The sequence below is a fragment of the Brugia malayi genome (assembly GCF_000002995.4).
Source record: "Brugia malayi strain FR3 genome assembly, contig: Bm_v4_Chr4_scaffold_001, whole genome shotgun sequence".
NCBI lineage: Eukaryota > Metazoa > Nematoda > Chromadorea > Rhabditida > Onchocercidae > Brugia > Brugia malayi.
The window spans coordinates 388,841-415,952 of record NW_025062478.1 but is presented as its reverse complement, the minus strand read 5'-3'; the positions used below and the strand labels follow the sequence as shown (position 1 = coordinate 415,952).

At 32.2% G+C, this 27,112-nt stretch overlaps 6 protein-coding genes across 9 annotated transcripts; 5 read left to right on the top strand and 1 right to left on the bottom strand.

The window, feature by feature from the left end:
- Positions 1-2,535: 2,535 nt before the first annotated feature.
- Bm1370 (Uncharacterized protein) lies at positions 2,536-3,733 on the bottom strand (the record flags this gene model as incomplete). The annotated part of the gene is made up of 3 exons (XM_043081176.1): positions 2,536-2,741; positions 3,211-3,315; positions 3,679-3,733. The coding sequence occupies 3 exons, from the start codon at positions 3,731-3,733 to the stop codon at positions 2,536-2,538; spliced, it is 366 nt and encodes a 121-aa protein (XP_042937110.1).
- A 1,332-nt stretch (positions 3,734-5,065) lies between these two features.
- Bm5703 (Uncharacterized protein) lies at positions 5,066-7,699 on the top strand (the record flags this gene model as incomplete). Of its 2 annotated transcripts, XM_043081174.1 has the most annotated exons (8): positions 5,066-5,218; positions 5,371-5,468; positions 5,763-5,880; positions 6,191-6,399; positions 6,507-6,567; positions 6,782-6,956; positions 7,307-7,435; positions 7,554-7,699. In XM_043081174.1, 8 exons carry the CDS (start codon positions 5,066-5,068, stop codon positions 7,697-7,699), a joined length of 1,089 nt encoding a protein of 362 aa, XP_042937108.1. The 2 variants fall into 2 exon arrangements, with proteins under 2 accessions (XP_042937108.1, XP_042937109.1); XM_043081175.1 differs by lacking the exon at positions 5,066-5,218 and having other exon boundaries at positions 5,425-5,468.
- Positions 7,700-9,156: 1,457 nt separating this feature from the next.
- Bma-fzy-1 (cell division cycle protein 20 homolog (p55CDC), putative) lies at positions 9,157-14,105 on the top strand (the record flags this gene model as incomplete). The annotated part of the gene is made up of 12 exons (XM_043081173.1): positions 9,157-9,251; positions 9,462-9,669; positions 10,171-10,255; positions 10,406-10,624; positions 10,992-11,086; positions 11,305-11,409; positions 11,696-11,793; positions 12,135-12,194; positions 12,920-13,049; positions 13,370-13,537; positions 13,627-13,734; positions 13,929-14,105. The coding sequence occupies 12 exons, from the start codon at positions 9,157-9,159 to the stop codon at positions 14,103-14,105; spliced, it is 1,548 nt and encodes a 515-aa protein (XP_042937107.1).
- A 4,248-nt stretch (positions 14,106-18,353) lies between these two features.
- Positions 18,354-19,706, top strand: Bm5704 (BED zinc finger family protein; the record flags this gene model as incomplete). Its single annotated transcript, XM_001902415.2, has 4 exons — positions 18,354-18,412; positions 18,747-18,927; positions 19,215-19,433; positions 19,626-19,706. Coding segments are annotated over 4 exons (540 nt in total), but the record flags the coding sequence as incomplete, so codon positions are not given.
- A 1,427-nt stretch (positions 19,707-21,133) lies between these two features.
- Bm10125 (Uncharacterized protein) lies at positions 21,134-24,226 on the top strand (the record flags this gene model as incomplete). 2 transcript variants are annotated; one of them, XM_001893816.2, is made up of 6 exons in its annotated part: positions 21,134-21,890; positions 22,644-22,849; positions 23,065-23,139; positions 23,429-23,547; positions 23,870-23,986; positions 24,142-24,226. In XM_001893816.2, the coding sequence occupies 6 exons, from the start codon at positions 21,134-21,136 to the stop codon at positions 24,224-24,226; spliced, it is 1,359 nt and encodes a 452-aa protein (XP_001893851.1). The 2 variants fall into 2 exon arrangements, with proteins under 2 accessions (XP_001893851.1, XP_042937106.1); XM_043081172.1 differs by lacking the exon at positions 23,065-23,139.
- A 682-nt stretch (positions 24,227-24,908) lies between these two features.
- Bm509 (Uncharacterized protein) lies at positions 24,909-26,650 on the top strand (the record flags this gene model as incomplete). Of its 2 annotated transcripts, XM_043081170.1 has the most annotated exons (4): positions 24,909-24,957; positions 25,204-25,365; positions 25,863-25,961; positions 26,562-26,650. In XM_043081170.1, the coding sequence occupies 4 exons, from the start codon at positions 24,909-24,911 to the stop codon at positions 26,648-26,650; spliced, it is 399 nt and encodes a 132-aa protein (XP_042937104.1). The 2 variants fall into 2 exon arrangements, with proteins under 2 accessions (XP_042937104.1, XP_042937105.1); XM_043081171.1 differs by lacking the exon at positions 24,909-24,957 and having other exon boundaries at positions 25,338-25,365.
- Between the last annotated feature and the right edge of the window lie 462 nt (positions 26,651-27,112).

Genomic DNA, 27,112 nt, shown 5'->3' with positions numbered 1-27,112 from the left:
CAGAAACCAACAATTATCCCAGCAATTGCAGAAAAGAGTATTAATTAAATCTGTGGAGTTTTAGCTCTTTTTTTTTTATTTTATTTGCTAGTAGCTCACAGACTTTCATTTCTCTCCTTGGATTCTCAAAAATCCTAGCACATTGTGTGTACGTATCACTGTGCAGCCCTGATGGAAGTACAAAATACCCATGCAAAATCGCCTCAAATTCGTTTATTCTAACATCATTTTTGGATTTCACCCTTACATTCTTTATTAATCATTTGGGTATATCGTGTAAGTAGACAAAATTAGTCATCCCATAATGTACAGAGGAAAGTCATCAATCGATACGAGATAACTAATTACCATAATATAGCAGCGGCAGCAGCAGCATTCCATCGGTACTTCAGCATTGCCAGTTGCAGCGCCTATAGCTAAAAAAATTCATATGAACATTTGGCTGAAGGAAAATGTACTGCACCCACTCATTCATCTCTGCAATAAGCATTACTGTAATCAAAATAAACGTGGCACATTCATTCATATTGGTTGTTGTGCGTACGTGCATATTGGTAAAATAAAAGACGACAACTTTTTTGACGCTTTTAGCTTATTTTACACGCAGTCTATGGTTATAAGCAGTGTTGCAATGAATGATTTAGAAAAAAATGCAAGCGTTAATGCTGGCATGACTCACTTTAGTGTTTGAGTTGATGATATGCCCTTACAGCAGCACATAAATAAACAGCCGTAAATCAGAAATGCCTGCATGAAATTTGCAGACATTATGCAAGCAAAATACAACAAAAGACTATAAAATTCGCTGCCATCTTTAAATTTATGCAAAAAACACGTGATAAAAGACCATACATGGGGTGGAACAAACTTTAATAATCACTGAGCAAATTATAAGTAGCGTGTCAAAGAGTGCAGAGAATATCTAGTGTAATTTATCTTCTTTTGGTTTCCATTTTATTATTTTTTTTATAATTAAAATTGCTCATTCAAATAATACTGTGAGAAAAATTTTACCTCAAAACAAAGATCATCATTGCTTGAATATATTACCGTAAGCAAAATGCTGGATAATTTTAAAATATTTGTACTTTTTTAATGAAGATTCAATTTTAATTCATATTTTACCTCAAAATCAAAAATAATTGAAAATGACGCACAAACTTAACATTGGAAGGCTAAAAGCTTAATTAATGAAATAATGTTTAATAAATATAAAATTTAAATAATAATTTTTATGAAAATTATACAATTTTTAAGAATTTTTGTATATTGTCTATCAAATTGTAAAAACTATTAAAAAATATTAATTCATCAAAAAAATAGATAAATAGAACTTAGTTAATTATTTGATATGCATTGTACGGGAACTGCTCGTATACAGTGTGGCCATCTAACAGCTTGAATAATTTGCAATTATAAATGATTTTAATTATTTTTTAAATATTAAAATTAATTTTAATCACAATTCCAGATTTTATTGGTAGTTTTGGTTCTTCCTTTACTCGAGATTTTTTACGATATTTTTCGCTATATTTATCCTTCTTGTACTCATGTAAGCATAGTCAAACTGAAATAATAATAGATGAATCAAACACCACTTGATAACTTTAAGGAATCACTGCGTCGTAATATTGAATTATAACTGGATATTTCAAATCAAAACTTTAGAACCTCATTATTTTAAACCCGATGCTAAAATAAAAATCAATTAATTTCTCTGTCGGATATGACAGATTAAGGATGTAGTTTTCACTTGTTATTGATAGTAAAGATTATACAGTCTAAATTAATGATATCTCATAATAAAGTGAGATCGATTTATCAATTCTTTCATCGCTAATAAGCCGTATTTCTGTTCTTTTTTTGCATGCAACTACTTTTGAGCAGCTAATGAGAAAACATATGACCGGAAATACTGACATTTCGGCAGTTTTATTAACACTTCCAGACTTAATGAATTAAATTCAGCTATTAAAGAGAATTGTATACTAAATATTAACATTACTGGAGAGTAAATCGATTTCATTTGTTGTTATGAAAATTGGCTGTGATGAAAGGGATTTCCATTAACAACTACAACGCTACTTAACATAAACGAGCAGCGCAACTTTATTTTCTTTAATTGACAATGGACGATTAAACAATTTTAATAAAATTTTAATTCTGAAGTTTCCAATTATTCACAATTTTAAAGAAACAACTTTTTGAAGATTTTAAGAAAACAAAGTGATAAGAATTGATGTTGAATGCTGTATCTATATCATCTATTATTATTTTAAGTTTAGATATACAAATAGCCTACAAAAAGCATTTCCAGTGTCCTAAAATGTTATGATATATTGTCGGAATTGATATATACTAAAAACTGATACTAAAAACTAATCTTTTTTCTATTATATGGAAGCAGAGTTTAGCTTTTATATTCCTAAAGTCGATAACAAATTTTGGAATGGAAATCTGTCCAAAAGTACTAAATCGAAAATTATTTTCCATTTGTATATTAGCATGGAAATATATAAGTTCTTATGACTATATTTAGATAATACTTAGAACAAGCAATATCAACAATACAGTAATAGAAGTAGGGGAAAGAAAAGCAGTAGTTATAGCATTATTGCACAAATCTCCGGCACACGTATCGCAGTACGGTTTTCCGCCATTCTGGACACAAGCTTCACCCAATGCTTGACAATTCCATAAGCTGCTTAGGTTGTCGTTACAACCTTTCTCTTTTGTTTCTTCTAAAAAAATTAATCATTGAACAAAAAAAAAATCTAACAAATAAAATAAAAATCTAACAATTTTTTTTTTTTTTTTACGAATGTATGTTTGAATTAAAAAGATTTCAAATAGAAAAAATCAAAAGATGTGTTTCTAATCGGACCTGCTTGAATGTGGTTATTCTAGTTTTGATTTTTGTTCCAGTTCATTACTCTAACTGTTAATGAAATGTGAACTTATGCTTAGTACTGCTATTCCAGGTATTCCAGGTACCTCCTGTGCATATGTATTTTTAAGAACATACCACCTATCACGTATCTCTTCCTTATCTCTTAAATGAAAAAAAAAAAAAAAAAAAACTACAAGTGTTTCCATTCCTCCTTTAAATTACTGTTGATAGTACAGGTGACAAAGACTAAATTATAGTCTAACAAATATAACAAATGTATATAACATACGTTTAGCTTTTGAATTTTTGAAATTACTTACTACCCGAATTGTCGCATCTGAACCAAAAGCAATCGGTAACTGATGGTGAGCAATTTTCAGTAGTAGCTTCTCTCACAATGCTATTTTCAATTACACATCTGAGAGCTGTAAAGAAAAGATTTGAATTGTTAATAACTGTTACAGAGTTGGATGACAACAAAAAAAAAATGCTTAAGTTCGTTTTAATGTAATTTGATTCACACACTTTTTTACCAATAGGAAAAAATCGATAAAAAATTGTCCAAACGATATGAATACATTCTCTGGAAGATAATTGAATTTCATTCATTAAAGGAAAGATTACATGTTTCGATCAATGCAATCTCTTCCTAGGAACAAGATGGATGATCACAGCTACCATCCAAGCAATCAAACAAGAACTTCTTGTTGAAACTTTAAGTTTTAGAAAACACACTTCTTGAAATAAATTTAAAATTCAGAACTGAAGCAGAAAATGAATGCTATTACCAGTTGTTGATGTGAAGAAGTACATGAAGAAACTAGATGTAATAAGGCGGAACATTATAATAATTCAAAGATATTGTACGTCGATATCAAATGATGAATAATATAACAATAAGTTTTTAAAGAAGAAATTGGTGATAACGAAAAAAAAAAGGCAGGGAGGAATAGGGGAAGAATGAAGGAAAACTGAAGGGACAAACAATCGTATAGTCCGTTTATTTAGGAAGAATAAAATTATTGATATAAGACATAAAGTTGTTTACAGTTCAGCAGAGCATAAATGCATTTATTAAAAGATTTCTTTGACAAATTCAAATCGAAGATTAATTAGATTTAAATTACAAATCAAAGATGAAGTTGGATTTACAGAACGCTTACCTTTATTGACTTAATTACTTAAACAATTACCTATCCTTTATTCACTCTTCACTAAACAATTTCAACATTTAAATAACTCTAATATTTGAGTGATTCAACGTTTAAGTCGAAGACTTTTCAAAAATTGAGTGAACCTATAAATATATAAATAGCTTTAGTCCCTTATAATTCGAGTATTTGAGTAACTGTTCTGATTTAAATGAACAATTAAAGCACTCGTGCTCAAACAACCCATATTGATAAATAATCCAAGTGCTCAAGTAACTCAAATACCTGAGTAACCCTAGTTCTCAAGCAACTCAAATGTCTGGGTAACCCTAGTTCTCAAGTAACTCAAATGTCTGGGTAACCCTAGTTCTCAAGTAACTCAAATATCTGAGTAACCCTAGTTCTCAAGTAACTCAAATGTCTGGGTAACCCGAATCTTACACCACAAGTATTTATCACAATCAGATTCCCGAGATGTGGAATAATCTAAACGTTGGACCATAGAAACTTCTCCAAATTCAAATTTAACGATGCTTCTGAAACGATTGTTTGCAGAATGATACAGCAGAGAACCTTGTGCGTCTGATAGTAGGATAAGTGGGTACATTTGTTGTTTGTTTGTTGGTTGGCTGTGAGCTGGGTCGGGTAGGTATTGATGTGTGATGTGATGTGGTGGGTCAGTTGAATAGGTATTGATCTAATTGCTTGGTTTTAACTGCTTTGGAATTGGGGGGACTAACAATAAAAATTGAGCGAGAGTTGTTCATTTTTAGGAAGTGCATATTTAGGCCAATAATTTTGATGACTAGAAGACGGTATTATTATTAATTATATTTTGGACTGATTCTTTAGATATCTGTATATTCTTAGTTATGTGAAATAGCAAATCATTCGCATTCATTTTTATCAAGAAATAAAAGTAATGCCATCGATGCTTCTGTTTTACCAAAATTTGGATTAAATCAAAAATTTATTAGTTTAAATTTGCATTTGAATCTCAATTATAGGTATAATATCATTGGATATGTTGAGACGAAGTCGTCGTTTATCAGAAGCTAAGGAAGCAACTAACTACAATGGTGGTTCGATCAGTAAAAAAAAGATCAAATTTGATGATAATGATGTGATGACTTGTAGCAAAGATGGAGAAACTGTTGCTAATAACAGTTCGACGAGAGTAATAATCTTGAAATAAAGTTTGATGTTGAGTGTATTAAAATATGTTGAGTACTAGCATTTTGAATTAGCCAGGAAAAGTGAGAAAATCATTACCAACAAAATGAAACCATTGTGGGCCGAAATCATTCGAGATATTTATAACAATTGCAGGAGAATCATGAAGTGATTTTATCAAAGAAATCATCAAAAACAAATCTGAAAGATATGCCTTTGAAAGAAAGAAGGAAAACGGTCGATGAAAGGGAGATGTTGGTTTTGTTTTACTTCAGTAGCACTATTCAAGCCTGTAATTAAATTGTGTTGAAATACGTCAGCACATTGTGATTTTTTTGATCTGAGATAAAAGATTAGAAATTGAAGAGAGACCACAGAAATGCTAAATCTTACGTAGTAAAGAAAGGTATTTGCAGGCCATACAGTTTCATTCTTTAGAACGCAAAACTAATTCACTTACCAGCATTTCTCACAAGAAATTTGATGGTTCATTTTAGACCAAACTACATTCATTTCTTTTTTTTAGATCATATTACATCAGTTTTCAGTCTTGATCATAAAAGCTCAAAAATGGAAGATGTGGACTCTGTCAGCGAAAATGTGCAAAATTTCGGTGTTGATGAGAAAGCGAGCACATCGAATACTTATACGGAAGAGGCCATCACAGTTTGTTACTCATTCATTTGTTTTATTGGTAGACATTTCGAGGTTCAAGGGATCTAACTTCCGTTTCATTTCTCTAAAATGTCCATGCGGACTGAATGTGATGTCTGCAACTTCGTACATTTTTCTTTAGGAAACTTGTTGCTGGAATCGCCAGAAATGGATCATAAAGCTTGATAACTGGTCTTTTGAGGTCTAGGCAGGTTGTGGATAAAGACCGAAAATTATTTTTCATGATAATGGACTAAAAGAAATAAAATAATTGGAGTTGTAATTCATTTCCACGATAGCGTGGTACATTGTGTTTTTTCAGAAATCGGATATGATAAGTATGGATGGTGAAAGTTTGGCAGTAATTTTAAATCAAGGTTTGACGAGCAGTGATGCTGAAAAAATCGACGCAGTATTGTTGAAAGCAGATGCACGCACGATATCAGCAACGCTGAATGACTTACCAGTCACACAAATTATACCTTTACTTAAGGAAATTGAATATCGTTGCAGAAATCGCAGACATTTTGAGTATGTCTGTTTGTTGTTACAAATTACAAAGTTTGCATAAACTGCGTATAATGTGTTTATTATAACAGTGTATAACTTTTGGATCTTTATAGCTCATCAATTTTCAGGAGTTGTTGGATGCGATGGTTGCAGTGTATTTTTTCTAAGCATATGGCTTATCTCTGCACAGTAAGTTTCGAACTCACTTGAAAAGGATGGTGTCATTTCTCATTTGATGAGAAATGGTAAACAGCTTCAGCGTAAATTTTTGCATAAATTAAATCTCTATAGAAATGACAGTCGTTTCTTCTTGCTTAAAAGATACGGAATACAGTACATTACTATAATATAATTATATTATGGCAACAAAGGAAGTAAATTCTCCAAAAGAAATAAATTTCAGATTGGCACTTTAAAAGAAGATTTATCATCTTTATTTGGTTGGTTTAGTAAAAGAGCAGCAAATATGGATGAGCTGTTGCAAGTAAGCGGTAAACTTTCCTTGATCAATGAACAAATTAATCGTCGCATGTGTCCGCAGTTGTTTGTCTCGCAACAACCAAGTATTTCTTTCGAAGGTTAGTACAAGCCATTGAATTTGTCGAAAATCGCAAGGTTTAAGCATTTCTGGTTTAATTTTTTGATGCATTTCGCATATTTTTATTTTCTCTTCTGGATTCTATTGGCTTGATCTCCAAGTCTACTCTTATGAAGTAGTCTATATCTCTGGTTTCTGCTCCACTGATTCGAGCCATCACTTAGGTTTTTAAATCGGAAACTTATACATATATAGCCGGATTGGTTACTTTGTCTTTTGGGATATTTGCAATCTAGTCTTGAGAAATAAAGTCATCTCTATCTTGTCAGTGTAAAATATTAAAATATTTTGCTGCTGAATTAAATTCACTTTTTTATTTTTGTATTTCAGATGATGGTGACATATCTGAAACATCGGGTGAAATGAATGACCTTGACGATGAAGAAGAAAGTGTTGAAAGTGTGGAAAAGTGGTGGGATGACGAGGAAGTTGGATCTGGTGAAAGTCACTTCTCATCTGGTAAACGCTTCTTTCCTTCTGAAATTATCGATTTTTGTTATTGTGAGAAAAATCCTTCTTACTCATGATTAAATTACGCAATTGAATCTATGAATATAAAAGGTTATGCTTGTTCCAGATGACGGGAATGGAAAAGGAAGAAGCGACTTAAATCTCGATGGGGATAATCAGGATATAAGTGATGATAATAGTGATTATATTGATGATGACGATGATGATAATGAAAATGACAGTGATAACAGTGAAATAGAAATGGAATATTGAAAACTCTCAATACCCATTTCATATATTTTGCTCAATTACTGGTTCAGAAAATTTTTAGCAGTTCTCATTCGTTATGCAGAGTTTCTTTGGTCTGTATATAACTGCTAGATTTGATGAGTTCTAGAGGCCTTACATTCAGTGACGGTTCTGTTGTAGTTCGTAGAAATACTGGCATAGGACAGTGTAGTGGTTGTGTAAATTGATTAACCGGTGATCATGATCGTGATATTAACAGTTAATTGTTATAATTTTTAAGATAAATTGAGTTTGTAATCTTTTAAAGAGAACAACTCGCAACTTTTCTCATACACTTTGGATAGTGATATCAGTTATCTTAGTAATGTTGAACTTCAGAATCCGAATTTTGTGGAAAACTGAAATTCTTGTTCCATTTCTTTTTTCATATCAACCGATCATACAGTTTAATCTTTTCCTTCTTGTAATCCAGCTTTTTTGCTGATATTTCCACAACATTACTTCGATTTCTGCTAACTTGAATATTTTACTCTTCAGCTATATTTGATCATAGAATTCTTGCTGTATTCAAACTAGTAATGTTTTATTAATTGATAACAAATGAAAAGCTGATATTAAGCTGAGCTGAAATTCATAGAGTAGCATCAAATCATTAAATATAAGATATTGCACTTGCCTATATACTTTTATGTTTTGAACTTTGTGGGGATTTTAATTAATCGACGAGTTTTGACAAGTCACTGTTGCTTCACTTCAATTTGAGCATCTCTATGAATTTCATTTGTTGCTCTAGTTTGAACGGACATGTTGCGCTTCAAATTATCACTTCCATAAAATATCGCCGGTATCTGTTTATCGTCCATATTGCCTACATTTGGGCTTGTTGTTGTCATGAATAAAAACTTTTAGTAAATGATTAGCTTTTGGTTTTACTTGTCAAAAAATGGCATTGATTATTTAATTTTTTGTACAGAATTAGATTAGTTGGGCTTATATATAGGTAGTGAATATGCAGGTGGTCTTGCTCTTTTCTTGTTTTTTTATCAGAGATTTTTCTTATCGTCTCACCATGAAGAGGTTTTCCTATTTGATTAACTTTCTTATGTAAAGGGTTTTTATGTGCTGCTAATAAATAGCAAGGATTTTCATTACTTAAATCATTTTACAATTATATTTGTTTCATTGCGGTTGAATTTGGGAGGGCGGTAAAACTTTGACTATTAAAATGCACAATAAAAGTATATGTTGAGGTGTTTAGGACAAGAATAAATAAGAGTTCATTTGAGAGTTCGGTGAATCTCTATTATGAATTTAGTTTTACTACATAAATCCATTAATGGTCATCATAATAATAAGGGAATAAATTACAGTAAAACTTCAAAAAGTGCTAAGAAATAAATCAATACGCTCACTTTAATAAATTATTTACAGGGCTTCACATTTCAACTTCGCATTACAGACGGTTCATTGATCGTGACAGAATGCCATTTAAAGATTCGACGAACAAAACACCACGTCGCCATCAAAATGATAATTCTCGAATAAATAATAGTAAAACTCCAAAAAGTGCTAAGAAGTAAGTCGCATAAGTTGCTCACTTTCTCAATCGATTGCTTGCAACGGATTTTAGAGGAGCAAATAATATTACACACCAGTAAGATTCCTTATTAATTTTATATATTATGACCTCAGATAACTATTCTACATTCTACACAGTTTGAATCTGAGATCGCACTGTAAGACTATCTGGAAGCATAATAAGTTGTACCGTGCTGTACTTTTTCAGGGAAAATCATTCTATGTCACAGAAGACTCCAAGTCACAGTTCAAATATATCATTTAACAAATCAAAAGGTGGTTTGAAGAAGCGTGAACTTACACCTTCTAGAAATCCCAATTATAGTGGTGTTGGTGGTGGTGATCGATTCATACCAAATCGAAGTGAAACGCAATTTGAATTTGCAAATCATTGCCTTGTTAATCATAATTCTGAGGTTAGTTAACATTTTGAAATGTTCTCTTCCTTTTTTTTTTTTTTTTTTTTTTTTTTTTTCAAAATGATTTAGGATTTGTGTTCTGTTTTACGTAATGTGATTTGCAGTATTCCTTAATTGTACTACTCAATCTGTGCGCTTAATTAAGCTTAAACTTTCTGTTTTGCAACCCGTTTTGCGTTAAGCTACATAGAAAATTTTCATTTTACAACTTTGACCATGTTTAAGGTTAAAATAAAATGACCCTGTTGGTTTTGTTGAATGCTTTTTGGTAATTTAAAGAATCTTTGTTATTCTTGCAAAAGGATGTTTCATTTTTGCTTTGTATTTATTTCATATTTATTAACCAGTAACCAATAACAGTAGCAAGTACAGTGCATTGGTAAATTCATATTATTTGATAGGAAGTAAAATTTTATGGTTGTTACATTTGTGACATGTTTTGGTAATGGTAAATTTTAATTAGTGTTACATTTTGATATTTGATAATATCGTTTGCAGAGTGATTCACTTTTAAACGTATCAGCATCTGCACCAACCAGTCCATCAAGAGCTGAAAGAGCTTACATGATAAAAATGATGCGCGGTATATTTTTTGTTTAATTTCTTCATTAAAAATCATTTTTCTAAGATTTATTGTTGAATGATCATTTGAAAAAATAATTTTTTTTTTTTTTTTGCAGAATATTTATTTGACACTTATTGTTCATTTAATGTTCGTTTGCATACTTTTTAGCTAAATCAGCAAACGATGTGGATACTAGCATTGAGGAAAGAATTCTGTGCTATAAAAAGGGCGAAGCACCACTGCCACCATTAGGTTACACAATTCAGCCAAAGGTGCTTTATACATCAAGCACTTTAAGACCATCTGGAAGTGTTAGCAAAGGATTACGCTATATACCTAATAGCCCGGAACGCATCCTGGATGCACCAAATTTTATGGATGATTACTGTATGTTGTAACGCTTAGCGAACTTTAAAAAGCAGATGGAAATTATCTTTAAAGTCATAACTATTCGCATACTTTTCTATATATTTTACCTTCCCTATATTTCTCTGTGCAGGTTTCTTCATATTTCTAGAAAAGAAAAAATTAGGAATCCTTCATAAAAACTTGTCGAGAATTTGAATTTGGGCCTAATTTTAAAAATTGTCTAATTTTTAATTTTACTTTTAATTTACGGATGATAAGGAGGAACTGATCCATTTTGTTGATTTCATCATTTTACTAAAATAATGTTCAAAAATGTTTTATACACTAATACATGTTATCAAGTGATTCGTTCAATTTTTATTATAAATGTCATCATGATTTTCAGATATGAATGTGATTCATTGGAGCTGTGATAATGTTATTGCTGTCGCCTTAACTTATGCTCTCTATCTATGGAATGCTTCTACTGGAGAGATTGTTGTAAGTTTGTTAAATTTTACTATGTACTGGAATTCCTACTTTTGAGACATATTGATGGTGCAAGCATGTGTGGTAATCAAACATTATTGTGAGCAAAATGCATACTTGTATATTAGACATTATTTCTCTTTGAAGTAGTGATTCAGTGACTATTCATCTTCTTTTGAAACTTATTTCACATAATGATTGGTTTTAAGTGTGTCAGGTTTTATTTATAGACACTTTTTGAATTACCAGAAGAATCTGGTAATTATATCACATCAGTTCAATGGGCAGAACAAAACTCGATTTTGGCAGTTGGACTTTCAAATGGATTTGTCAAGGTTTATTTAAATAAAAAGAGACAAACTCATTTTATAAGCTACTGTTTTAAAGGGATCTGACCAATTTATATTTTATCTATGTTCGCAAAAAACTGATTGATGAAACAATTGTCGCTTAAAAGAATTATATAGTATGTGGTGTTCACAATCATTGTACATTTTAATGATCCACGTTATGCGAATAAAACATTCTGGAATCTAGCTTTACCAAAAATATGGGAAATTATCCGGCTAAATTTTTTTTGCAATGTTTTGAAGAAGCTATCACTTTAGGAAAATTTTTCAGTTATTCGACCCTACAAGAGAAAATTCTTTGCTACGAACAATGCAGTGTCAAATAAGTCGTGTAGGATGCTTAGCTTGGCGTCAGCATGTACTTTCTGCGTGAGTTTTGTAGTAATTTTTTCTGCTAAATTCTATGTTATAGAAAGCTTGAAAGAGAAAGATGACTTATGAAAGTTGTTTTGTAATTGTAGGTGACTTTAATTTGGATAGGAAGTTATTAGAAACAAAAATCAAATAAAGCCAGACATTGCCTTCATCGTATTGAATTGTTCGTAGAAATTTGACTGTACACAGGCAAACTTTTGTAAAATTGATTATCTCATTTTTTTACACTGCTAAATTTTTTGATGTTTTGAAGTGTAAGATCTCAGTGAGAATGGCTTTCTGTCTGATTTTTCACTTAAATCAGAATTAAATTTTATATTTGTTTTTTTTTTTAGCGGTTGTCGGTCAGGACGAATTTACCATCATGATGTTCGTATTCGGAATTTTCAAATTGGGTTTGTTTGGCTTTTCTCTTGGAAGAATGCTTTGTGCATGTGTTGAGTCTCACTTTCGTTGCAGTTACTTGTTAAAGAATGGCTGTACACACTTGTTATATGATAATGTTTGTTAGTGGTGAGAACTATGTATTGAATATAGAATTTACTGACAAAACTGGTAATGAGCAATAGAAGTTTTAAGTTTACTCAACTTCACGCATGATGAAATGAGACAAATAAATTATGGAATTTCTTGTTTTTGCGATCAAATGATGAGTAAGTAAAAGGTTTGACAACGTGACGTATTGCTGCCATATCTTGTGATAAGTATCTAAATGATTTATACTTATTACCTGATTTGTACAGAAATCAGTGCATTATGATAAGTCGTTTAAAGTAAAAGATAAATTAGATGATACAAGATAGTGCGAATACTCGCGTAGTTATTTACATTTACATGTGCAAATCGAAATTTGATATGTCGCAGTAATGGGCAAACGTACGTTGGTTGATTACGAAGTTTTCAACCTGATGATCGCTATCTTTATATATAAAAAGGACCTGTAAAATCTTTAGGATTACTGCTTAATGGAATGCTTAGTTCAAGAGAACTGTTCGCAATTTTAGTTGTTTAATCATGTTAATAATGAGTATTTAACGCAGACACTTTTAATATATTTAACACTTTTAATAATCTTTAACAAGTTTCTTTGTTCCAATATTAGCTTAAAGCTACGTTACAGAACATTTCCGGGACATGGACAAGAAGTTTGTGGTCTTGTATGGAGTAATGATGGTCACTATCTTGCCAGTGGCGGAGGTGACAATCTGGTTAAAATTTGGGAACCTTCAATGCTGACAACTGAAGATCCGGTGCGATTTCCAGTTGTTTAAAGTTTTACAAATGCGCTTCATTTGATAATTTGTCAAATTAATAACATTATCATCCTCGAAAACAAATCCATTAACTATTTTCTTAATGTATGGCACTGCGAACTGATTGAAAAAATTACATTAGCATGCATGTCAAATGTAAGTACATTGGTAGTAATCACTCTGTAATGACATCTATAATACACCAAATGCAGGTAATTCATTATTGCATGTGAGAATTTCTTTAATGAGATAATTCCTAATATTCAGAAAGTTAACAGTCTTATCATGGGAGTCAAATTTTACTAGCATTTTTCCAGGAATCACTGTATAGCTTCAGCGATCATCTCGCATCGGTGAAAGCAATTGCATTTAATCCTCATCAAGCACATTCGTTAGCAACTGGTGGTGGTACAGTTGATCGGACGATAAAATTCTGGAATCTTGCTAGTGGAACATTATGTCACAGTCAGGATACTGATAGTCAGGTGCATATGACATTTGAATCTGTGAATCGCATATAGACAATATCCATGAATTTTGTGCATGTCGAATGTGTGTATGTGTGTATTTTCAGGTTAATGCACTAGCATTTACATCGAACTATAAGGAATTAATTAGTGGTCATGGATATCCTGGTAATGATCTAAAAATATGGAAGTATCCGTCGATGAATTGTCTTAAGGTATTGCTTTTAATAGTGCACATTCAACAACTGATTTTTCTTTGTTGCATTAAAAGACTAATGTCAACGTCATGTGTATGTCATAAATTGAAATTAGAGTATAAAACTGTAACGTGATAAAATTCAAAAGATGTGATCTGTCGTACTGTCATGCAGTAATTTTCGGTTTTTCTTTATCTTTCAGTATTTTTCAGGTGCTGACTGGGCATACCGAACGCATTTTGGGCTTAACAATCTCCCCATGTGGACAGTATGTTATGAGTGCATCTAGTGACGAAAGTCTTCGTCTTTGGTGGTGCTTCAAAGTTGATAAAAGTGCTAAACTAAAATCAGGAACAAAAAGTTCCCGTTTGGTACAGTCTGTCCGTTAAGATATTTATGATATTTGTGAACTGTTTTCTGAGACGATTTTCTGAAACGATCCTTTTTTTCATTATTGTGTTTGGTGTCTTCTTTTCTAATTATTGTGACTTCATAGACAAGACTGCGAGCCATTTCAGTCCACCAGATTTTTTAATTTGTATGGTTATAGTGGATGAAATGTGGAAAATTAATTCTGGTTGATTTAAGTCTTCGAATATCTTTCTCCTTCGCGTCTTGTGAATTTCGGAATTTAGTTCTCTGTCTAGACTCGGTTTCTTTTTCTTTCGATCAATATAGGAAAAGAAAGAAATTGTTAGAAGAGACAGATATTATTTGTAATCTATTTGTATGACTAGCTGAAGTAAGTTTCAGTAAGACACTCATAATATCGAGAAAGGTGAAGGTATAATCAACTTAAGTGATAGTATGAATTGAAATAATAGCTGAAAATGGTGTGACAGTAAAATTCAGAGAAAGGTTAATTAATTTCACCGTACTATTTGTTTATCTGTGTTTAGTTCACTTTTGTTTCGTTTTGTTATAATTTTTCTAGTTTTCCATATTAACTGTGAAATATTGACTATGTTGTAGCTTTAATTTTATATTATCGTAGTAGCATATCTCTGTATTTACTCCTTATTAATATCTAAGCATGATATGATTTTTTTTTTTTTTTTCTGGAAAGCTGATTTATCCTTTGATCTGTTCGCTCCATTGAATCACAGTATTTAAATTGGGTGGAATCATGGAGACTTTTTTTTTTTCGGTCTGCATCTGATAATATTATATAACTATTAATCAAGTGCAAATAGTAATTTCTTTAAACTTTAGAAAATATGAAAATTTCGAAAAATTGCAAATTTTTAAACCGTATGAAAAGGATCAAATGTACACATGGTTTATTGTTGGAAATAGCTATTAATTATTTTGGTTCAGTTTCATGTTTTCGTCTTTGTCTTTCATCAGAGAATTAGGGTTATATCGATTGGTGTGAATAAACCAGAACGATCTTATTACTTGCTCAACTATTTGTTGTTGATACTGTATCTCGATAATATAGTATAATGCGTCTACTAAAAATGATCTGTTATATCAATCACTAAATTTAACATCATGTTTTAGCTTATATCTCATCTAGCTAGAGATGTCATCATATCGTATATTTTGAAATTGAACTTTTATTTAATACTCTATTATTTATTTACTAGTATCTGTCACTATTTTTGTGATTATTTACTTGTATGCTGCACTGTACTGCCTTGTTTTCTATCATATGTGTGCTATTTTAATATGTGCTGCATTGCAACACTTCACTGCATGCTACTTGTATTTTTATCATCTCTATATTTGTTACTGCTGTAGTATATCACTCAATCAGATGCATAAGATTGTTGACACCTAGTAGTAGAAAGCTGAGAGTTAGCCAAATATTCAATTCATTTTGCATGTTAGGTAGGTGCTTGGATTTCATAAATTGTGTATTGCTAATTGGAATTTTATTAGTATATTCTCTGTATCTTATTTTATTGCCCACAAATTACGTGAATAAAGCTGATCTCTTCTTTATTCTTTGTTTTCTCATCTAATATATATATATAAAATATATCTGCATTTCAATAGCCTTCATTACTTCCCGTTCTACTGCCTTTTTTTTTTTTTTAATTTTTATTTTATTCATACAATTCGTTATAAATTTTAAGATTTCTCGTTTTCTATCTATCTATTCTAGTATTAATTTGACCAATAATTTTGGCTAATTCAATTCAAAAGTAGCAATAATTTTACTAATTGATAAATGAGAATGACAAATTGTTCTATTTCCAATCAAAAATGCATCTCAAGTTTGATGGAATCCTACGTACATAAACTATAGAAATAGTACACTGAGAAGTGCTTCGGATTGATCGGTTGCAAATCAATAAATTTTCGTTATTGTCTAAAATGTGAGCTTTGTGACTTATGGAGAGGAGAGAATGACCTGTAGCTAAAGGAAGGAATCGATTTGAAGTTTTGGCCTTCTATGAGTTACTGGGACCATTTTAATTGATTGGGTTTAATTCAGATCAGATTTTATTGAAAATTGGAAAATGCATGGAAAAAATTGATGTGTGATTTATTCTTGGATTATTCTTTCATAAGGTAGGATAAAATTTTGAGTGAATTGGACAAGAATTAAAACGGATTAATATAGCAATGATAAAAGTATCTGATCAGATATGATATGATATGAATATGATTACAATAGAACCATTTTATTTTTTAACAGTCAACGTGATAATATATGATAGTGATAATAGATAATGATCGTATATTATGTAATACTTAAGGTCAACTATTTATTTGCCAAGAAAATCTTATGTCAATTTGATGATTATTGTATATGTTTTTGTCCTAGATAGATAGCATAGAAAATTAGTCTTATTTGATGAAAGTGTCATCGCTGTATTTGATTATTTGAGGAACATTTTGTTGAGTAGTCTCTTTCAATAATCTTTTAAGTTCATTATTGCTTATAGTAATAGTAATTTTTGGAATGATTTTGAAAAAATTAAATTGAAACCGTTTTTGAGAAAATTTTCAATTAAAAGTAACGGCGGTATACATTTCATACAGTATAATTAATCCATTTTTCTAACAATGTGTACCTGTTGAGTTGATCATCTTTCTTGATTTACCTCTCTTCATAGCAATACTTAAATTCTATATAAGGTAGTACCACAGGTTAGCGAAACTATACGTGTAGTAAAGGGGATAACAGAGGTATAAACTCTACGTAATTTTAAACGTTACTTACTTATATGATTGTAATATTTGTTGGAAGTAAAGATTTTGATACAACAAATAAGTTAGTATGGGTGTAATTTTACGTAATCCCTCTAATGTTACTCAATGACTTCGATAGTTCGGTTGATTCGATTGATTGATGTTTATTTAGTAAGCATCTAGGAGAGGAAGAACGAAGGGGGAAGCGCAAATGTGAGGAGGAGGAGGGGGAGGAGGAGGAAGAAGGGAAGCGCAAATGGGAGGAGGAGAATGGGAAGAGGGAAGGAAAGTAAGTCGGTCAGTAGATAAGCAGGATGAAATGAGTGAGTGTATTGTAGATGACCTGGTATAGTATGGTGTATTAGGAGAGCAGAGAGGGCGTAAAAGTGGTCAAAGAAGGCGCGCTTGTACCGTCATTCAGCAACGTTAAGAAGGGGAGGGGTAGTGATAATGGCGGTGATAACGGAGTGATAGCAAGTGTCCCACTCATTCCAGGTCTTCCGAGTAGCTGCTAGACGACGAGAGACCTGAAATGCCCCTAATACTGCTCGGGCTGCTGCCGTCCCGTCGTCGCTGCCGCCGCCGCCACTGCTACTACTGCTGTGGTAACAGTGTATGCATGGGTGGGTGGATGTAATCTGTGCGGAATGTGTATAAAACCAGTAGCGCGGAGGTTAGTGGTAACGTTGTATGTGTGTGTGTGTGTATGTGAGGGTGATAGGTATGGGCGCCTGTTTAACCTGTTACTTGGCAGGGACGAGGGGTCGAACTGGATGAGATTCAGTTGAACTGACCCTCAGAGCTGACTTATTGTCCACTCATTCTCTGTCACAACTGAATCAGCTAGTAACGGTCATTTAGAGAATGGAACTTACCAGAATTAGGAGACGGAAATTGAAGTAAACAAATGCAGCAAGTATCACAGTTAGTGCATACACAGTGTTCACGCTTGCACGTACTCACGCACACCCCACACACACACACATACATATATACACAGACACAGACAGACGCACGCATATACATGTAGACTAGTCGTTCTGAGCGGTAGGAGAATATATTATTGGGATGGAGGGAGGCGTTGTTGGAACGCCGCATCCTGTCCACTTCACTCATTTAGACGATCGTCGTTATGTGTGCGTGTGGTATGTGTATGTGTGTTGTTTGTGTTGTATGTATGTGTGTGTGTGTGTGTGTGTACGTGTGCATGCATGTGCACGTGTATGTTTGTGTGTGTCTGTTAAGTCATCTTTGTCACTTAAACATTTCTTCATCATAAGGCTTTTTTTTTTCTTCGCTGAATTAATGATTTAGACTGAATACTTTTAACTTTATTATTAGTCTTATTTTTGTCATTTTTAACTTTTCTTTACACTTATTAATATACATATATATGCTAGGATAACAAATTTTTTGACTTTTCATTTGTTTATTTCTGTGTAAGTCTAAGAATGTTTCATTCTAATCATTTTTCATTTGCTATTTGTTTTTAGAATTTGGAGTTCGAAAATAGATCAGAAGTGGAGACTTCAGCGGGCGGTAGTTTGAAACGGTACATTTAAAACTGTTAGATATTTTAGACTAGTATTGAATCTGGCTGACAGTTTTCATCGTTTTCATAATCACATTTCCTTTTCCTTCTTCATTCATTTTTCACGATGTCAGATGTCAAGTTTTCTCATTAAATTATCTCATTCGCTGGTTTTTTCACTTTAATATTTACTATTTCTGATTCCTTCGGTCACTTCCGTCAATTTTTCTGATCAGTGAGTTGTTTAGAGAAAATGGCAGAGAGATTTAATAGAGAATTTTGGAATTTTATGGTGAAGTAGTTCTTTAGGTCAAAAAAAATGGTCTTGAATTATTAGCTAGTTTAGAATTTGAAGACAGGTGACTCAGACCGCTACACGTGTTCAACGTTTGACGGGAAGAAAAGCAATGTCCACGTCCTCGGTGATGTCTGGTAACAGTACGAAATCAACTGGATGTAACTCAATTGCTATTGCTCCACCCATTGTACCATCACAGTACAATGCAAAAAATGCTGGTAGAAAGAAGACAAATCCGGTTTGTTTCTTTAAAAGGAAACAATTTCCGGGATATGGCTCAAGTACAAGTATTCTAGTCGTGAATCATTTGAATTTTTCCAGTCAAAAACTTCTTTATACGTTTTTTTTTAACAATTCATCTAGGCTGTACCAGAATTGTTTGGCTATTTCGACCATTATTCCAATAGCTGATTAACATTCCCCATAATTTGATGGCTTATTGAAACCTTTAGCAGTATTCATTTCCCTCCTTCAACAATAATTGTTGCCATTGGTTATTCCCGTTTTTGAATTAAGGTAATTAAGGTGTGGAATTTTTTCGTCGACCTGAAAACGAAGGGGTTGAGCGGTGTAAGGTGCCGTTATTGCGAGTGGATAACAAATGACCGCAGTCCAACAACATTAAAGTTTCATTTAAAGCGTAAGCATGATACGGGCCTTGGCGGAATTTGGAACATCGTAGAAGAACGAATTGGTATTAATCAACCTCAGGGCCGTAGTCGTTTCGTTGTTAATAATAGAAATGTATGTACCGTATCAAAAGAATTTAAGGCTTTTCCGATACATTAAAAATCAAAGGATTGGTCATCATCAAGAGCTGGTTTTTACAATAGCAACTTTTTTTTCGTATTTTAATGTAGTTTTTGCAAATCCTGCTTCAAGATTTTTATTTAGTTGGAACGAGGTTTGAATAATGCTTCATGTTTTACTTTTCAGGGTGAAACGGCTGCTTTCGTTATTCCTGTGGACACTGAAATGAGACCAGAACCGGACAGAGAACAACACTGTTACCCTGGTAAGTGCTCATTTGTTTTGCCGTTATAAATTATAGTATTGTGTAATATGATATTTCAAGTTTTGGATTCAATGAGGTTTTCAATTCTTCATTCATGATTTTCTAGAATGTTATGGTTACATTTTTGCTTCTTTCTCCCTGTTGATTTTGTTACTTATTTCTCACAATAATTGCATGCATATGTCTGCCGCTAATGACTTCCGGAGTGTTACTTTCGCGAAATACATTAATGTATTTAATAAGTCACTCGTAATTATTAACTGTAACCATTTGGTTCCAGAGTTATGAAAAAAAAAATTGTTAGCTTGGACTTACGATGGACTTCCCTCCGCAAATGTGTGGGCACAGTTCTTTGAAATCATTTCCTTTTTGCTTGAAAGTTTTTAACTTTCAAAATTTAAACTGATGAATTTAAAAGCTTTTCCAACCATTTATATTATATCTTGCATACATTTATACTTGTACACATTCTGGCTAGTATTGTACTTTGATTCACTAATTGAAGTGGTGACAGCGCCTGGTTTTTCTGTTGCGCATCACTGCTAACAATAAATTTGTGCTGTGAAGAGACATTAACTTCGATTTTGAAGAAGAGATCAGTTTTGACATGTAGCAGTTTTTTGTTAGAGATTTTACGATATTTACAGGGAGGCAATTTTGAATCATCAACTCATTGATTTGCTTGGGATCTTTATTTTTATTCAATAAATAGGCTTCGTAACTAAGGGATAAATTTTATTGCACAGGACAAATTTGTTAGTAGCTCAGCATTCAACATTTGATATGTTTGGTAGGAAACAACATTGTTAATCTTGATAACTTGTTAATGCCCAGTTAGTTGGACTGATTTTAACACATTTTCGAAATAATCTGAAAAGTGGGGAAGAAGCAAGAAGGTAGTAGTTGATCACTATACTGGTTGGCTGATGGAGTGTAAGTGCAGCTGACACTGTTACCGGTTGGAGGATAGTAGATGACAAAGGTGATGGGGAGTATATTTGGTATGCGGGGGAGGGGAAAATAGAAGGGGAGCGAAAGGTACGACACGGATGACGATGAGGTTGTTTGGTGGTAGAGGGAGATGGAAAGAGCAGAGACAAAAGATGAAGACCGGACTGGCCACCCTGACATACACATTGAACATTGCTTTACTGTTCTATTCTCTTCCACTTCCCCTCGTTATCCCCTTATTCCCCCCCCCCCCCCCCCCTACCTCTATCTTCCCTCCCCATATTACTCATCGAAAATATGTCTCTGCACTGCCCAACAACTTCGTCCTGTTTCTTTAGCTCCTTCTTTCAGGACATAAAATCCTCTACAGGGGGTTCGTTACTTTCTAGTCTTACATTCTCAATTTGACCTACTGTCTATGTTAGCAATTACTGTACTGATCTCGATAGCTTGCTTGCTTTTTTGCATTTGATTAGGTATGCTCATTTTGTTGAATTTTTGCAGCCGTGACCTTTCTCCGAAATTCCCTCTGAACGCATATATTACCCGTTTCTTTGCTATGAATAATAACAGCTGTGTATTCTCTGCTTCTGCAATTGATAACAGAAACTCGAAATGTTGTGAAAATATTGCACTGCAGAAAGAAATTCACGAAGGAATTAGTCGTGATGATAACAGGTGGATTGAAGATGATGGTGTTCCTTCGAGATTGGATGAAAATTGCTTTCGCAAACAGCAAACAGTCGAGAGTTGTCCTTCTCTGCAGAAGATTTCTTCATGTTCTAACAAAATTGATTGTGAGAGTAATGAATTAAGTGCTTCGGAGAAGTACGCCAGTTCCGGGTATAGAACTAATAATAGTGATGATGTAAATGCGGTAGCAAAAGCTGAATATTCCAAAAATGATCGACAGGAATGGTCTAGAATTCGGAATTCATTATGGATTAGTGGACAGGGAAATGTTCGTCGAGGTGATGTTATATTGAGACGGGAATGGTTTAAAGTGGGATGTTTTGATAATGAAAAAGAAATGTTTCGAGAGCAACTGAAGGGCCGTGTTTCTAGATGGAAAGTAAGGAAAGTAAGCACGGGTTCGAAGATTTTCTATCGATGCAACAAATTTAAACATTTTGGATGTGGTTATCGAATGTATGCAGAGATTCGTGGTCGAAATCGTATTGGTCTTTACGAGAGTGGTCTTCATGACCATTCATCCCGCAAATTCAAGTGCTTGAGTAAATTTTCTTTTTTTTTTTCTGAGCTTTTGATATAGAGCTGGACCACTGGAAAAAGGCTTATGTTGTCGCTACCATTCTGAACCATCTTGTTTAATTCAACCGTTTGTTATAGTCGGTGGTTTTTTTAATTTTTATATGCTTAATTTTGATATTGCAAGGTGTCAAAATCGCTACATTAGCTGACTTGCTGACTTTGATAGTTTGAATGTGATTGGTATAAATGATGAATTCTTTAATTAGATGCGGGGTGCCGATAGCTAGTTATGTTTATCTAGGATTTTGAAGTACGTCGTATTATTGAAAATATTAGATCGATGTTTTACAGGGTAACCAACTGTGGTCGGTATATATATTTTGGATATATATGCTTAAGATTATGTTTTCTTTTAGACTAAAAAAACTTTCAGAATTTAAGTTGATTTCTTATGATCAGTTTGAGATTGTTAAAGTTCACAGGGAATGCTTTGTTGAGTTTATGGTTCTTTATGGTTGATTTTTATAAGTTCCTTATTTGCGATACTATGGAACTGTGAATAATGTTATTTAAAATGTCTTCTAACATTGTGACTTCTCCAGTGTTTTATTTATAGTTGCTTCAAAAAGTTAGCTTGAAGTATCGTCGTCCTTCTTGAAAATATTGAATTATTAATGCCGAGATTTCACATTTTAATTATCATCGAATAAGGGATTCAAAAAGAATAAATGTTGGTGATTGATTGAATGAGCATAACGGACGGTATACATTTTCAGAAGCAGGTGCTCGTGTTGTTGTGGATACGAAGCCTAGTTCGTCACAACAGGCATTATTAGATCAATTCATACAGAATGCTACAAAAAGTGCGAAATTAAATGGCACACTTTCCGGAATAACTGCATCGGCATCTTCTTACGCACGATTAGCACTACCACAGTCTTCCAATAACATCAGTTGTGGACAGGATAACATTTTCGATCCGGTTTCTTTTCTTCTTTTGTCTTCCTAATAATATCACTGTTTTCATAGTGATTGTAACGTGTATTAAGAGGATTTCAATATGGTCTGGTCGAGTTTTTATTGATTGGCAGTCGGCATAGCTATTACGTCCAGATCAATATTAATATTACAAGACCCTTAGCATTTCGAAATTTTATATCTTTTCTCTTATATAGTTTTGTTACATTATCCTTTTAGAAAGGGTTGGTTGACGATAATCTAATACCGGAAAGATCTGTGAAGATTTTCTCTCCTAAGGTGGATTGTGATGACGTTAGTTTTCACATTTCTTTTCGAAAACCTTCACCATCGTTAAATTTTCGTAATGCAAGTGATGGACCGAATTTGAACCATTTTTCAGTATTTGTGGGAATCTAACTTTCCCCAAGAAGAATTTCGCACTTCCAGTAATCACTTTGTTGGAGAGATTTAAGTGTATTATGTGAAATGAATATAAATTCGGATATGCTATCTAAGGCATATGTTTCGTTCTGAATGGTATGACATAAAACATGTACGCAATTTCAAGAGTCATTTAAATGAAATATTTCATCCATTTAAGGGTGATGATACGGGTGAAAGTAATGAACCGTTGTATGTACTGAGTGACGGGAGCAATTTAGCTGAACTGTTGCGTGTTGCAAACGATATGGATTTGGCTTTTACCTACAATTCTAGGCGGTAATTCTTTCCTTTGCTTATTAGCTTCTTAAGCTACATAACAATTTTTGGTAGAGAATTGGTGTTTCATAGCTGACGAATACACACATCCTCATATTGGTTTGTCAGATTTTAATCGATTGATGTTCACAACACCCTTGAAAGTATTTTCGAGATTTATTTTTTAGAGTAGTAACACAGTAATGAACTTTGTTACAACTGTAGTTACATTTGTACAGTAATTCAAGTAGAGTTTTAGATTGGTATATTCTCTCAGTTATTTTCATTAATAATGTTCAAGATCATTGGAAAGCGTGGAATTTTAATCTCTCAAACTTTTTAGTACTGGAGAATTTTGCTTTGAATCAAATGCGCAAGATATGAGGGGTCGTTTGGTTGTGTTTGCGGATCTTGGAACCAAAGTTGCTGTACGCGAACGTTTTAATGGCAGTGATCTGAGGTAGAGATTATTGATTTGGTGTAAAAGTGAATTTAGCTAATAGTGTGAAGTGATTTTGTTCTTGTTTTATGCTTTTTTACAGTGACCTTTTTTAAGTGTGTAGTAAGGTCCCAACATTCCTATCTTTGTATTATATTATTTTTGTATAATTACAGCTACGAGGAATGGAGCAAAGCCGACTGGAAACAGTTCTTGTGGGCAGTACGCGGGAAATGCATGAATGTCCTTAGGGGACTTTGAATGCGATGTAAATTACTTGGAATGGCCTTACTAACTGATGTTCATGTTTTTTTTTTTTTTTTTTATCTCTTTGTTTACTATCACATATCATTTGAATGCCGTATCCAAGAGTGTTGCAGGGAAAATATTCCATCGTGCAGAATTGTACCTTCAGTACTTTTTCTGAGATATTCAGGCAGTTTATTATTAACCAAGGTAATTGTTTTATTCAGGAAAACATGTTAAACTTATGCAATAGTTTTGTTTTTTATGCAACTACCGTTATTCATTTTTTTGTTTGTTCTTTTTTTTCTTCAGAGTTTTTAAGTTATTCGTTGGAAAAATAAATCCTTGGATTTTTGATGTGCTGTCAAATTTGCCGAACAAATAAACACATACATTTGTTTTCGAAAGCTGTACTAATATTTTCTTTTTGCCCTGTTTTTTCTAGTTAAAATCGGTTAAGCTAGAGGAGAGCTCCATTTATTACTCATTCAAGAGTGATGGAAGAGAAAATGACAGCTTGCTTTTCTGACATAGGAATGGCAAACAAATAATTCAATACTAATATTCAAGTCATTATAAATATCACAGAGCATTTGAATTTGCATATGTAAAGTTTACTTTAGAGGCTTTATTTCAAATTCACTCATCTCTGGATGCCAGCGTAATTTAATATTTATATTTTGATGATGCTTGGTTGATGATTGTAATGGAAGGTTTCATTGATGTAAGGTGTGGTGAATGTTCTGGTGTGTTCTTTCTCGTTAAATTCAATGGTGCTAGGTTTCAAGTGGTATCTTTATTTACACTGCACGTCAAATATCACAGCCACTTATTTACTGATAGATTTTTGTTTGTTAGTTAGTTCAGGGGGAACTTTATTGATAATTTATCAGTAGTGAAACTCTCTGTCTGATACTAATACTTTGTTTTTGCTCTCGAAGGTTTAATCTTGCATTCTCTGTTATTATTCAAATATTTATCATTGATTGTAGAAACTGTTAATAACGACGGTTTTATCGCCAATAATCATCTATGGCATTGTGATCATTTCCATTGCTCACGTTGTAAGTCAAATATAACACGTGAGTATTACATAGATAATGGGGACGTCGTTTGCGTTACGTGTATGTTGGTACAACCAATGCCTTGTCATAGTTTGTTTTTGTGTCATTTACATAAGTTGTTTTTTAATTTTGAAAATGAATTGACTGCTTGTCATTTGCAATGTGGTCATTAATTTGATCATGGATCATTGATTTGATCGTGGATTCCTTCTTACAATCGATTTTACATTTGTATTTTCGTTTCCATCTCATATAGAATCTTTCATATGATATAAAACTAAAAATTGCTAAAGAAAAATTGAATTGAAATAAAGTGAAATCATGAATTTTCAAGATTATTTGCTTATATTTATTAACTGCAATGATAGCAATTGCATGCAATTAACGATTTTACTGCAATAAAATTTCTGATTGTGGAACCGGAATTTTTTAATTTTTAATTGATTCATCAATATCTGAATTAGTCCATCTTTTTTAATTCATTCTTTTCTTATCTGAAGTATGAAGAGCTATATATGTATGAAATTTTTTAAAAGGAATATTTTTTTTTTTTTTTTTTAGAATTATAAATGTATGTTTTATTTTAGAATGTGGATCTGCAATACACGAAACATATTTAGAAGCAATGGGATATTGTTGGCATCAGAAATGTTTCCTCTGTTATCGATGTCAAAAACCCTTTCCAAGTAATAATAATAATAATTTTTTTACATCATATTTCTTTTCTTTGTTAAAAGCTCACCTATCCCATTTTTATTTTTAGTTTACATATATTTTCTTTTCAAATTGTACGATTTATTTCCATCTAAATTATAAGAAATAGTAGTATAGATGTTTTTTTTTTTGAAAAAATTGAGAAAAAAATTTTTTCTAAATGTGTTTTATTTGTTGTTTATTCACATTTTATCTGTCAATTAATATAGAAAATTTTCAATATTGTTTTTTTTTTTTTTTTTGTAGATGAAAAGAGTTTAAATGGTTAGTTATGAACTCATTTTAAATAATAGCTTATTCTATTTTGAATCTTTAAATTTTGACTTCAATTTGAGTTTTAGAAGACAGATGTTAAAATGACTAAGTGGAATATTTTCAAGAGTACTTAGCTTAGACCTGAAATAACCGGATAGGCAAGTGTTATCCGGTTAAATGCATATGTTTTCATCACATCTTTTTCTTGTTTTTGAAAATTATTTCAAAAGGAACAAACAAATATAAATGCTTTCATTTTTAAATTTAAATTCAGAAGATCATTTGGTAATGACTTATTGTAAAAAAATGTGTTGAAGGTGCGAAATACTGGTTGCTAAATGGACATCCATATGATAATGATTGCTATTGGGGAGCAAGACTTGATGCTCAATGTTTTGTAAAATGAAAATTTTTTATATTTTATGGTTTACTTAAACTTTAGCAGTTCTAAATTATAGATGATAAATGTTAGCATAAACTCATTACCACTGATAATATTAATTTTATTTATCAATGAAATAATGATTATTGGAATTAGATTAGAAATTATCATGTTAGCCTTTTTTCAGATAAATTTGATCAATACAGTTTGATCATATGTTATAACATAAACTTATGTTGTTTCTAATCTAATATCTGAAAAAATTTTAACAATTTCAACTATCAAACTTTTTCATTTAATTAATCTGATCGATGTTTGCATAATTATTCTTTCTTGAAAAGAAAAAAAAAAAAAAAGAAGTGCTATCAATCAAATAGCGCTAAAATCTGTGGATAGTTTAGTTTCTTGTAAATAAATAATGTAAATAATTGTAAATAATAATTTCTTGTAAATAAATAAAATAAATAATGATACGCTATTCATTAA